Below are 14,304 nucleotides of genomic sequence, written 5' to 3'. Positions count from 1 at the left end.
TCAGCATGGTTATGGCGGGAAGTGGAGGGGTGAGTACCAATACCCACACTCCTCATGACCAGTGGAAGGACACAAGGAAACCGCGTGAAGCTGAGCCAGGGGAGGTTCAGGTTGGATATCAGGAAGCAGTTTCTCACCCAGAGGATGGTTGAGCTCCAGAATGGTATCCCCAGGGAAGTGGTCACAGCACCAGCCTGTGACTCTTGAACATTTCCGAGTTCAAGAAATGTTTGGACAATGTTCTCAGGCACATGGTGATACTCTTGGGCCGTCCTGTGCAGGACCAGGAGTTGGACTCAATGGTCTTGACGTAGTCCTTCAACTCAGAATATTTTATGATTCTGTGTATCAGGACTTTGTCCTTTCTTGGGTTTTTGGTTGTTTGGAAAAGAAGGAAGTGTGCTGGTTGTAGTCAGCAGTAGGAGCAGGTCTACAATTTTGGCAGCACACTTGTATAGTGATTTTTGCTGCTTGTTCTGTGTGTCACTTTGCTCTGTGAAGTTTTGCTGCCTGTTCTGTGTGTCACCTGCTCTCTTGGTGTTGCAGGTACCTCCAAGTACAACACAACTCGTGCCATGTATTCCTCCCCTGGTGCCTTGACTGATAAAATAATTTGGTAAAGTCACAAACCAATGCTGTGTTTTTCTAGAACATTTATCTGGTTTATTTTGCATTACATAAAGACCAGCCATTAGATGGGTCTCATCCCTTCTGCCTTAATCCAGCAGCATGAATGCAGAGTGAGAGAGCTGTGATTTGAGCACAAGGGCCCCCTGCAGTGCTCTCCTTATCTGCTCTCCAATCTTTGAGCTCTTACATAATATGTTTAAGACTGGTTTTTTTTGACTAATCTCTTTTGGGGTCTCATTTTGCATTCTTAGTCTTCAGCAACAAAGAACTGCTGTGCTCTTCCCTTGTGAAATCCTTTCCAGAAGGTGCACATTATCTACTACGAGACAGGGCAACGATGAGCATCAATTTCCACGGCAGAATAGAAGCCTGGATTACAAATTACTATTTAATCCTTTTTGCGTCAAAGGATATAATAATCCTTGTAAAATGTGCTCTAAGTCTTGTGCTTCACTGTGTGAGGTTAAGGGACAAAAAACAAAATAGAGAATCTCAGAAAAAGTAAGACATGGGGAAATGTATGTGTTCCACATGAATTTCAGAATATATGGTTAGAACGGCATTTCAACAGCTAGAAATAAAGATGATGGGCTAATATCTAGACTACTGTTTTTCATTTCTCTATATCTTTTCTACTGCTCTGCTAGAAAACAGTCTCTGTCCTGAGTGTTCCTTGCTGAATTGCAATAAAGAATTTAGGTACAAAGGAGGCATTGTTCTAATTTGATTTTTTTCTCCCCCCACAAGTGAGAACGTTTACCAAAACTAACAAATATGGAGGTGTCTTAAGACTCAGAGAAAATTTGTTTTATTTTGTAAATCATCATGCTATGTGTATTAAGCAGTGTGATTCTGTAAGGGAGAGATGGGTAAATAAATTGGGAGGGATAAGGATTTCATGTTTGAAATTGCAGACTGATGGCTGCACAACTTCCTGCCCAAGCAGCTATTTTAAGAGGGGCAAAGTTTAATAACACATAAAGTTTAGAAAATAAATCCATGGTGACAGACCTAGAGTCCTTTCTTGCCACACTGAATGTGCTGTAACTTCATTAGGTAAAAAGCAAAACAAGTAAGTTGTTTGAAAGCAGTAGTTTCATAGGATTAGTTTATTGCATATTTTTATTACTGGCGTCTGTACTAGATCAGATGGGGCCATACTGGATAGAATCTGTCCTTTTTACTGTGTAGCAATCCATAGAGAAAACCTAGAAGTAAGTGGTGATATATCTGCAATATTACTAATGGAACGAACCAGGGTAAGCCGTTTGCTGTTATTTTCAGTGCAGTGTATTTAGAACATTACTAATAACCTAATATTCTGTACAGTCAAAATCCTAAAAACAGAGTAGGACCAGATTAAAATTGTTATCTCATATTAAAGAACACATTTAATTATTTGATCATATAACCATCTTTCCACAATAGGGTATTTTTTGTGCCAGATGCTAATTGCATGCTTCTAGTGTGGCAATGCATAATGCGGTGTCTTTGCTGTCACACAGTGGTCATCTAACAGGTGAAGACTGCACTGTACCAGCCCTTATAAAGCCATAAAATGTTTGTGTTTTAAAAGGATTTGTATTTGTAGATTTTTTGTTGTTCTTTTCTGTGACAAACTTACAGAAAACAGGAATATTCCCCTATCTGTCTTGCTGTTGTATTTTGGTAAACCAGAAGTTGAATGTTCTGAAGACAACTTCCATATTTCCTGCAAAATAAATAATTTTTATTTCTTTATTTGTTGCAGAAAATGACTGAAGAGCATATATAAGTCACCCTGGAAGAAGTCACTTCGCTGTGAGCTTTACTTGAGCATCCCCATCCTATGAGAAGGAAGAGGAGAGGGATCTGTCAGCCTTCTTAGCTGTAAAATGGGGACTACAGGTGACGACATGGCTGCAGTGGAGCAGAATGCCTCCTTGAACCCTCTGTGCTTTGAGTGTGGCCAGCAGCACTGGACAAGGGAGAACCATCTCTATAACTACCAGAACGAAGTGGATGATGACTTGGTCTGCCACATTTGCCTTCAGCCCTTGTTGCAGCCATTGGACACTCCCTGTGGACACACTTTCTGCTACAAGTGCCTAAGGAACTTTCTGCAGGAGAAGGATTTCTGCCCACTGGATCGAAAAAGACTCCATTTTAAACTCTGCAAGAAATCCAGCATCCTTGTTCATAAACTGTTAGACAAGCTCTTTGTTTTGTGCCCCTTTTCTTCTGTGTGTCAGGAAGTGATGCAGCGATGTGACCTGGCAGCACATCTAAAAAACAGGTGAGTGCTGCAAGTGTTTGCATTGCATGTTCCCTGCACACTTGTTTGTGGCCAGTTTGTGTAGCAGTAGAAATTGTGGGTAGGAGAGGGGGAGAGAGTTGCTGGTGGCTTTTAAATGCACATCAGAAGCCCCTTGGAAATGGTCAGTCTGTAACTGTGCACAGGCAATGGATTACTCTTTTTTTGTACATCCCACCAGAAAATAGTGAAGACTGCTTGGTGATAGCCATAGGGAGAATGATGTGGATCTTTAGAGGTCTGAAGAAAATGATTTGTCAAAAAGAAAAAATACTGTGGCCGTTGATTACAGTAGGAAAAAAAAAAAGCTGAGGTAGTGGGAAAATTAGCGATGTGCAAACTCTGTCTGCAGAGAAGAGAGAACTGGTGTAGTAGGAACAAAGAAGATCAAGTTCAGATTTTAGGGGAAAAAGCTTTATAATGGTCAGGCACCAGCATAGATTGGTTTTGTGGTAGTTGTCCATTCCCCATTTTTAGAAGTGTTTATGAACATATTAAACAAACTTTCATCAGGAATAGTTACATCAGGATTGATTCTGCTTTGAGGTAGACAGATGGACACGGTGTCTCTCAGGGCTGGTGGGCCTTCTCTGCCTGCCCTCAGTCCAGTCCAGGGCTGCTGGTGACCACCCAGAAAGAGACATTCATTTGAGAGGTGCATGGACCTACTCCGTGTATTTCTTTCCAAGTCTTGCTCTTTGTCCATTTGGAGACTCTTGGAGACCGTCTTTGTGTAGGGGGTGATGTTGCAGAGATTTGGGAGTGTGTGCGTAGTGCAGGTGTGCCTGCAAGGCAAGTGGTCTGCAGAGAAGGGGAAAAGGACAGGTACCACCTGCCTTGGAAACTGTTCACATTCATATTTCCAGTGTGCCCTCTTCCTACACATCCTGAAGGCTTCTGGAGGTTCAGAGGTTGGGAGGACCCTGGGCATGCAGAACGTGCAGCAGCCCTGTGGACTGTGGTGAGCGTGGAGCTGCCAGGGTATTTTTGGTCGTTGTAGAATGGTGTCCATGTCAGGGAGGTACAGGACTAATTATTAGGAGCCTTTCTCTCCAGGCTTTTATCTTGGGTTTGTTTTTTTTTTTTTAATTCTCCACTTGTCTTCCATGTTAGCTTAAGCACTTGCTTGTTTACTTGTGACAAGTAGTTTCTGACCTATGTGATGGCTTGGGGATGGTGAGGAGGCCTAACTGATTTATGATTTTTAATCCTGATATTTAACTAGTTACATTTGAATAAAAGGCAAAATGCTAACAAGACTACTGCTAAATATTTGATTCATCTTCTGTTTCCTCACTGTCATATCCCTCACCTCATCAGTCCTTTTTCCTTGGTTGACACAGTTTTGAATGATGTTAGGGCTGTTTACAACAGGATCACGTAATTTATTTGTACATAGAACACAATGTATGCACTCTTTAAGTGTAAGTGAAATATCTCTTTACTTAATGCACAAGGTTATCATGGAATCCAAGTGAGCTGAGTCACAGGCTTTTCCTGTTTGTCAGCTGGAAAAAAGCTTTCAGTTGCAGAAGGCTGCTCATTTTCAATTCCTTCTGTTGTCTTGGTTATCTTGGCTGATACACATTTTGAGTACATGGTGATTTACAGTTTTCAATTAAGTTTATTTGCAAACATCTGAACACCTATAAATTATCATTTCTGACAAACGATGGCAGCAACTGTATAGTTTGAATTTAATTCTATATGGATTACTGAATGCAGTAAACGCCTACTACTGATAATTACATTTAGGAAAGAAATACAAAATTCAATATTATTGTAATTGTAAGCATTGATTAACATAAACCAGTCTCAACAAGCCTTTATGTGAGCTGGTTTGTGTTTCTGAAGAAACCAATATGGTTGGTTAATTTTCATTGCCTAAAAACCTTTGCACTGGGGTTTTCCAATGTTTTTTATTGTCTTCATTTGAGCATAAAAGCTGGTAGAAAATGTCATTGTATCTACGAGGTGCTGCAGAGTGTAAGGAGCATTACTGCAAGATGCTCCCACAAGCAGATGAGAGGCATCAGACACAAACCTGATTACTTCACAGTTGCTAGTTGCACTCCATGATACCTCATTGCACAAGGAAAATACTCTCGATTTCTCAGACTCTTGAGTTTCATTACATTCACTTGCAAACTTGCTTTTTAAAGTTAAACACAGTGCATGTAATATGATTTAAAGAGAAGAACCATGTGAGTCATGTTGTACTGTGTTTCAGTCACTGGGTATAGAAAATTTGTTAATGTGTAGTAAAGTAAGTGTCAGTTTCGTTCCCTGGAGTTGTTTAAGGAAAGGCTGGATGTGACACTCAATGCCATGGTCTAATTGACATAGTGGTATTTGGTCATGGATTGGACTCTGTGGTCTCAAAGGTTTTTTCCAACCTAGTTATTCTGTGATTCTGTGATTTCTACATATCAAAGGTAAATTTATAAGAAGAAAATCTGACAAAACGCTTATGATTTTAATTGAGTTAATTCTTATGAGTTATTCAGAAGTGTAAGAAGTCTATTGTACAAAAATCGTGAAATTCTTACAACTTTGTAATGACAGGGTTGAATATTGTGTTTATTGCTTGTGAGTTGGGCTTTAGCTTTCACCTCCTGTATTTCCCTGTAGTGGTTTTAGTTACCATTTTGGATGTAGACATTTTTCCAACTGGGTAACATTGCAGATAATTTTATGTCAAATTAAGTTTGAACTTTATATAGGATTGCATTTTTTGGAATTGAAGAAACAATTGAGCTATTCACTGTGTGTCCCTCAGCATGCTTAATATATGGATTTAGGCTAACAAAATCCATGGGAAGACAAAGTTGTTAAGGTACAGAATTTTATCATTCAGAATCATGGCGATCCCAGTTATATTGGTGTTTATGACAGTGCTGGTGAGCCCTGTTCTGCCCACCCTCCCCCACGGTAGCTGCAGACACTGTCCCTGCCTGGCACTTTGGACCACCAGAAGTGAAGAGAATCTCTGGGATTTAAGCCTTTTGAATAATTGGATAGGCAACAGATCCATAGTTTTTACATGTCCTATGGACTCGACCCATTGCTGGAAAGGTAAACAATCTCTCTGTGGTTGTTCTCTGTTCTGAAGCTGCTTGACTCCTTGTAAGCTTCTCACACTGTTGGGTGGGAGAGAGCAGTATGCAACAAAATCACTCTTATTTTATTTTTCCTTAGTCTTCTCTCGTTCCCAAACCTAGATAATTCCTGGTGCCTCATTTTCCCCGCTTTCTTGGTTTTTTCCGTTCTTCTTTTCTTTTTTCCTGTCAAAAGAGAAACTAAGACCCAGACACTTAACTTTCCAAAGCAGCACCAGGTTTTACTTCGAATTGCAGCTGTAAATCTTGCCAGAATTACTGCTTAAGGTCACTTTGTTGGGAAAGTTTTATGAGCAATAGCAAAGGCACTTGGGTTGTTTCTTTGCCATCTTTGCTTAAATACAGCTCCTGCTTGGAAAATGATTTAGTGCAACTGGTTTGAGGTTATTTGGTGTGTTTGCTTTTATCAAACCACTAGACTGGGCAGAAGCTGATGGCGTAGGGTACAATGAATTCTTTCTTTTCAGTAGTCAGTGAGCAAATGTGTTTTTCAAGCTCCTACTGTTATTCCACAGAAATAACCCTGTAAACTACATCTTAATTTTGTATGAAAGCTCTTTTTATCAGCCAAGAGGGATTGCTGCGAGTGTTCCAAGAAGTCAGCTTTTAAATGAGAAATCTAGCAGACTTGTCTGTAAAAAACAAAACAACAAAAACCCACCAAACAAAAAGACCCATTTTTCTTCTCTGTCTGATATGAATTAAGAGAAATTGAAGGTAAAAGCTATACTTTGTCATCGTCCAGAACTGAGCATGAAGGTAAAAGCTATACTTTGTCATCATCCAGAACTGAGCAGAAGCTGGTGCTGAAGAGGGTAGAGGAAGAAGTTGAATATAAGCAGAAGCCAATTTCACACCCCTAGAAAAACTGCCCTTCAATCTTTCCATTACGTAACATCACTCAGTTGCTTTAGCTGGGTAGTTCTACTATGACAGAATAGTTTGAGTTGAAATCTTACTCTTGAGCATCTTGATTCATGAAAGAAATTAAAGAATTTTTAAAACTTCTTAAAACAGTCCTGCCTTTGTTCTTGCTCCTAGACAAGATATTCTGGCTTGGTAGGTAGGTAGGTATGAAATACCATTTCTCTAAGTTTGAATTCAACCCTTATTTATGCAATTTGTTTGATGATAATGTTTTTACAAATAAAAGAATCAAATATTCAAAGCTTGTTTTGATCACGAGATACCCATCTGTGTACATAACTTGTTACAAGGTTTAGTCCAAAATGCTCTTCGTCCCAGCCATGTGGTATTAGTGAAAGTGTGCACCTCTGGAGATTTACTGGCGCTTAGCTGTTACAACTGCCGTATGGTTTTGCTGTTTGTGAATAATACATTCTTGCTGGCAACAAAAAATCTTTTTATGTTGCAGGGGGAAAGAAGAAAAATCTCGGTGTAGATGTGCTTGAATTCCAATACAGGGCTTTGCTGCTTGATAGGTGGCATGCTGTGTTTAAAGACCTAGGAACTGGCATCCCATGAATAAATGTCTCCACTAGACTGCCACTTTCCTGGCAATGCAGTTGCACTGTACTGGACTGAAATTCAGAGTCTATTACAATTACTGGTTAATTTGGGGAAGAATTCTGTGGGGTTTTGCCCTTTTTTGCCTCATGCAGTGCTGCACAAAAGGAATTCCACTCAGCTGAAGAGGTGTGCTCAGGAGGCTGGTTACATTTCTCGATACTAGCTTTTGAAATGGTAACATCATTGGCCAAAATAAAGCTCAAATCTATTTATATTTTGTGTGAAGACTTTCATCAGCTGCCAAGTAATGATGGGAGAATGTGCTCTGTGAAGGAGAGTGGAGGAGGACCTGGTTTTGACAGAAATAGGACACTTCTAGGGATGAGTTTTGTGCTGTCCTTGTTTGACATAGCGTAAAAAACCCCAAAAACCTGGAGCAGGTCCTTTGGGCTCCTCGGGCCTTGTGAGATGGCTGAGTCAGAGCCAACAGCCGTGCAGTGGTTTGTAGGAGGTGTCCAAGGAAGTGTCTGGCTCACGGGACTCGTCCAGTAAGGCTGGACTCTGCTCTCAGGTCAGAGGGATTGAAGCGTGGTTCCTGACAGTGTTGGTTTTAAACTGTTTATCTACCTCTTTGCTGAGAAATCACCACTTCTATAGCACAGCAGTTCAGGGACATGCAGCTTGGGGTGGACAGCAAGGACACGCAGCTTGGGGTGGTTTTGTCCTATATTCTTATGAATCAGTGTGGGAGAGCATGTCTGTCAGAGCTCCCAGCAGACAAAAGGTTTTCTGTGCAAGAGCATTTACCCCTTGCTGTGTTGATGCAGAAGTGAATGATGTTGGAGATTGTTCCTTTTTTTATTTTTTTCCTTGTTGCCAGTGTTAAGATTTGAGGGAGCATGAGGCTAACCCATCAAGTTAAAGTATGTTAGATATGCTGAGGGAAGTGATAGCATCTTTTCTTTTCTTGGTCTCTTGGGGACTTGTTTTGAGATTTGCATTGCGAAAGGGCCAGTAATAGAAATTTTCTGCTGATCTTCACCTGTAATTGTGTGTCTCTGGCCACCAGACAGATATATTGGCCTATCAGTCCCACTGTACTGGTGGTTTTCTGTAGTAAATATTGTCTGGGCAAAGCCAAGAAATAGGGTTGTGTTCCATCATTAAAATACGAGAAACATTTTCACAAAGAAAAGCCTTTCAAATAATTTTCATCTTTCCTGCTTGTACTTACTTAACTTTGAAGAACAAAATTACCAGCAGTTGCTTTGGGAAAAGTCCAAGGAATTATTTCTGAAATGCATTATATCATAATATGAACTGTCTCTAATGTATGTTTTTCTGCATATATCAGAGCATATTTGGGTTACCTTTTTCTGTTTTTCTAAACATGGAGAACACAAATCTCTGGGGAAGTCTTATAGCACCTTTCAGTATCTAAAGGGGATATAAGAGAGCTGGAGAGGGGTTTTTTGTAAGGGCATGATAGGTTAACAGGAATGGCTTTAAACTGAAAAAGGGTAGATTCAGGCTAAGTAATAGGATGAGAGTCTGTACTTCGAGAGTGGTGAGGCACTGGAAGAAGTTTCCTAAGAAAAGCTGCAGATGTCCCATCACTGAAAGTATTTAAGGCTCAGCAGGATGGGGTTCTGAGGAACCTGGTCTAGTAGAAGGTTCCTGCCCGTGGCAGGAGCAGTTTAAACTGGATGATCTCTAACATCCCTTCCAATGTATGTATATAAAAAAAAAAAAAAAAAGGTATTGTCTGATAAATACATATATATATTTATATAGTGTTATGTATTTATAACATGGCTGGGGATCACAAAAGCTTTATCAGCATTCTTTGGATCTGAAAACTTTGTTAGCAGGTCATCTTCAAAATCCATGCTGAAACAGTCTAACCATATAATTACCAAATCCCTTTTACAGAATGTCAGAACAGAACTGTGATTTTTAAAACATTCTGCTTTAATAAGTTAGGATGTCATTACGCTTCTGCTGTCTTTTACTCTGTTAACACATTTCTTCTCTTGCAAGAATAAATAATTTCTTCTTTTGTTGTAACAATCTGCCAAGTTCCCAAACACTGAATCCTTTCAAGAATGTGGTTCATTTTTTTTCTGACACTGCTACAGTATATGAGCATTTTTCAGTGGTCAGCAGCTTCAGAAGCAGGAATTGTACGGACATTAAATACTGTAAGAAGGGATTTATCAGACACCGGCAAAACTGTCACAGAGGCAGATGTAAGATTGATCTCTGCATCTAATTATGTGCACATAAGTGCAAGGCAATTCAATAAATGAAGGCTTTCCATAAATTTACAGCATTGTGGCCCTTTTTTGTAGGCTTTTAAACATAAGCAAAAAAAAAATACTGCATTAAGAATAATGGAAACTTACAAAACTGAGTTTGTAGTGAAAAGCATCAAATGCTGAGGGAGCATTGTTGCATATGGGAAACAAAAATTGCACCTCCTATGTGAAGTCAGGAAAAAACCCCAGGAGACAGGAGGGACATGAGAACACCTTCTATTGGCCCAAGAGACAACGATGAACAGAGCTGTTACTTTTGCTACACCTCTCACACAGACTCCTAGAGAAGCAGAATTTTCTTTCAGTATTTTAGCACTTAGATTGCAATATAGGTAAAATTTTCATCTTTCCTCCTCTGAGTGAGCCCAGGACAATATGATGCTTATTTCTTTTGGCTTACTAAGATGAAGGAAGATGGCTTCAATGGGTCTCCGGTTGTGACTTGGAACAGGGCTTCTCCTAGGTGGATTTTTTTGACTATGCTGTTTAATCTTTCCTGCAGGTTATCTTCCAGAAACTGAAATGTACAGAATCCACCTTCTAGTGGAAGGTGTCCCTGTTCATGGCAGAGGGGTTGGAACTATGGTCTTTAAGGCCTTTTCCAACCCAAACCAATCTGTGATAACAGAGTAAGTCTACATTCAGAAGGCATTCCGCACGCACATTGAATTCATGGCCACAAAAATACTTAGTAGAAGTTTTGTGAAGAAAGCAGTATTGGGGTTTTGGCCTTAAAATATAGTGTGTTTAATATTTTTTTTATGCTGTGTTTAAATCTGTGGTTTTGAAGACGACTGATTTAACTCGACGAAATTACTGCTACGAACAGGGCTGCGGGCTTGAAGCATGATATCAAGTGTTGTCTTTACAGGTGTCCTGGGGCTTCTCATCGGAGAGTTGCTCTGGAGAGAAGGAAAACGAGCAAGCTGCAAGCAGAGGCAGAGGGTGAGAGTGGTCTGGGCGGGCCGGAGCAGCCCAGCAGTTTATCTCCGGATGCTGATCAGGGAATGGTGCCAGCTGAGCCGAGCTTTACCTCGCCCGCCCTGCCCGCGTGGACAGACGAGCCCGGCATCGACAATCCGCCTTTTGAGGAGAGCACAGTAGCAGACAGTATGTCAGCACTTATCTTCTCAAGTCTCTTTTATCAGATGTGGAAACATTTGTGGTGTCAGAGCGTGTCTCTTACCAACTGTGAATGTGCATCTTCATCTTTGGCTCTTTTCTTTTGCAGTTTCTGGAGAAATATTAGTGGGTTTTGATTATGTGTGGGTTTACAACTGAGATAAAGTCACAGGAAGGAAAGAGATACCTCAGAGTGTGTGCCAGCTACTGTGGTGCTATATCGTCATTTATTGTGTCACGGTGCAGTAGTTTGTGTTAATCTGCTAGTGGGACTGGCCTCACAAGTGAGATGGAAGGGGTGTAGTTTCTGTAAAATTACAAAAGTTGTTTTCTAAGATGAGATTTATTTTTCCGCTCTTCACCCTTTCCTCCCGACTGGATCAGCAGCCTTCTCACACATGGAGTGCTGTTCTGCTCAAGACAAAAAGGCATCTGAATTACTCCTGCACTCATCTGCACTGAATGGGCAGTAACACCTTTAGCATCTGGTATTTTAGAGAGGAAGAACTGAGCCTTACCACAGAAGAAGGTGGTCCTGTCCCCTTTCTTCTCCTCTGTATTTACCATCCTTTAGGATTCTCCTTTTCCCTCTTTAGTTATCTCCATGTCTGTTTCAGAAATGGGGTATGTCAGTTGACTATGTCAACAGCAGCTCCTCCTGCAATTGCAAAACAAAGAGATTATCGTGAGGTAACCCCTAAATTACGTTTTTATCATCACCACCAGATGCAAATCTGCAGGTGAAGAATATATCCAAATGAAAGATATAAAGTTTATTATAAAGGATGGGATGCAAAGGGTTCAGAATATCCTATCCCAATCCAAATTACCCCATTTCAGGAAGCATGGATGCTACTAAGTCATTAGCTCCTTTCTAATGAGCTAGGGTTTTCAACAAGTAGTGGAACTGATCCATTTACACGGGTTTAGTTTTTTGTTAAACTGCTGCTTTGTGGCCTGTCTACATTATCTTTTTGTTGATTTATTTTATTGGAAGTGAATGAGGTAGAAAAGATATTAATTGTCTTTCTTTTTAAAAACTAATTGGCAGCAAATCAACAGCCACCTACCTTGCCTGAAGGAGAGATCACTACTATTGAAATTCATCGGTCCAATCCTTATATTGAATTAGGAATTAGCATAGTGGGTGGCAATGAAACACCTTTGATCAACATTGTCATTCAAGAGGTTTATCGAGATGGGATCATTGCCAGAGATGGAAGACTTCTTGCTGGAGACCAAATACTTCAAGTACGAAACCTAATTACATATTCTGTCTGCTTGCTTTCTATTCACTCCTTGTAGAATTGTTGTTAAAATGAGATGGAAGATTTTCCTTGTCAGACTGTGTTGTGTCAATGTTAGCTTTGCAATTATCAGTTGGAAAGCAAATTAATATTCAGAGGAGAGCCTGTTGTTCTAGCACTTTTGGCTGTCATGCTTTGTGCTGTTTGTCGGACCAGTCCCTGGAATTCTCTTTCCTCCCTAGCATCTGTTGTCAACATTTAAAATACAAGTTTATCTTTCTGTTTTTAAATGTTGTGGGACTCAGTCCTTATTTCAACTTCATGCATGCATTCCGAAGGAGCCCAAGGTTATTTCTGGCTAGCAAGTTGGCGTAACTTGTCCTATATAAAAAGCAATTTGTGGATTGTAAGCTTGGCTTCATCTAAACTGTTATTTTAATCTGGCTTCACTGTTGCCTTCCAAAAGGTGAGGTAGTTGACTGGCATCTTTCAGTATGTATGAAAGTGAGAGGCTTCAATGGAAGGATTTAAAGCAGGGTGCTCTAAGTATTTAAAGAGAAAAAATAAACAAAATGTAAGTTGGTTTTGATCGAGTGTGTATTTTTGTTTTGGTTTTAAGTAATTAGCCACAGGCAGTAGAAAAAGATCAAATTCTATTAATTTTGAGGTTTTAGCTTTTACATTAGGAGAAGGGGTTGTTTATACAACATTTAAGAAAGGCAGCACCTGAGCACTACATAAACAGAGCAGTCATCCAGCTTCTATTTTTAATCATTCCACCTGAAATAAATGTACTATTGTCAATTCAAAGTTACTTCAGTTAGAATGCTTGCTTTTGATCTGGCAGCCTAAGATCAGTCCAAATGTAGTTGTAAGCCTTCTTCATTTCACTGTTTTGAAATCAAGCCGATAGAAATAGCTTAAATAGAGTAGTTACCCTTGGAATAAAATTAGTTTGCACTTCAGAAAATAAAGTCCCTGTTGAGAAATGTGCCTTTTTCCTCTCTTGGAGTGTAAGCAGAGAGGCTGGCCAAGAAAACAACCCAAGAGGTTTCCAAGATGTTGCCTTTTCAACAAGTAATTGCAGACACTGACTGAATGCTGCCTCATTTATTTTTCTACTAAGAGCTCTACTTGTTTGACAGAATAGGGAGCTTGAGTTCCAGTGAAGTTTTGGAAATTCCTGCTGTTTGGGCAGGTGTCAGTTACTGTTTCTAAAGCCATAAATGGCAGTGAATTGACTGTAAATAGGAATTTACTAGCTGCAGTGAGTCTTCCCTATCAACAGCGTGGCAGTGGGGCTGCCAGATGCCAAGTGGGTGTCCATAAAAGTCCTTCTCTCATGCCAAGGAAGAGGTACAGAGGGTAAAACCTAAATTTTTGGGAGAGATAGAATATCTTTATTTCTTTGAATTTACCTGTGCAGGTGCTGAGCTGTTGTATTAAAATGATCAGGTTCAATCTCTGCCATCTGTAATTAGGTGCACTTAGGTGCAGCTCAGCATGCACATTTTGGTTGGATATTTCTGAAAATATCTTTCAGGGCTTTTATGAGCTGTAAAGGTCTAAAAGAAAGAGCCAGAAAGGACTGTGAGATGAAACTCAGCATTTTCTTGCCTAGTCAAACAAGAAGTATTACCCTTTTAAGAGCTGTAGGAGCAGCATTTAGTAAGAGCCACATAAAAGCTTGTGTTGTCTGCAAGGTATAGATAGGTGCCTAACCTTTTCAAAGTACTCTACAAATGGTCTCTTTTCTGTGCTGGACTGTGACTGTAATTCATGTGAAGCATGTCCTAATGAGAATCTCTTTCCCCAAGAAGTGCTAAGGCTGTTTCATTCTGAAATTTTAAACTGCCTTATAGAGAGAAGAATTACATTTTATTGCATATATTCTTCTGTACCCTTTGAGTGCTCCCATACTTTATGTATTTACTTTAGCTAGCTACAGTTAAAAATAAAAATGGATTTAATTTAAGGGCTCTGATGGATGGGCTCTAGTTGTTTTTGTGGGAGGCAGCTCTAAATGTTATTTCTCCTCTTTTCCTTCTGCCCAAGGTTACAGCCTGTCTCAGGGCAGTAGCAAAGCAGGATGCCACCATGGTTCT

The 14,304-nt window shown here is 40.0% G+C and overlaps 1 protein-coding gene across 2 annotated transcripts in view; it reads left to right on the top strand.

Annotated features, from left to right (window-relative positions):
• Positions 1–14,304, top strand: part of LNX2 (ligand of numb-protein X 2) — a 52,353-nt gene that overhangs the window by 23,332 nt on the left and 14,717 nt on the right. Inside the window, exons 2-4 of one of the 2 annotated variants that reach the window (XM_066313111.1) lie at positions 2,381–2,905; positions 10,702–10,940; positions 12,004–12,203. In XM_066313111.1, coding sequence (XP_066169208.1) covers positions 2,505–2,905; positions 10,702–10,940; positions 12,004–12,203 — 840 coding nt within the window. In that variant the 5' untranslated portion in view covers positions 2,381–2,504. Of the gene's footprint in view, positions 1–2,380; positions 2,906–9,874; positions 10,460–10,701; positions 10,941–12,003; positions 12,204–14,304 lie in introns of those variants that run through there. The other variant, XM_066313112.1, reaches the window with a different exon arrangement.

This window comes from Sylvia atricapilla, chromosome 2, assembly GCF_009819655.1.
Source record: "Sylvia atricapilla isolate bSylAtr1 chromosome 2, bSylAtr1.pri, whole genome shotgun sequence".
In the NCBI taxonomy this organism is placed as follows: domain Eukaryota; kingdom Metazoa; phylum Chordata; class Aves; order Passeriformes; family Sylviidae; genus Sylvia; species Sylvia atricapilla.
Note: the sequence above shows the minus strand (reverse complement) of the source record. Positions and strands in the feature narration are given on the sequence as shown.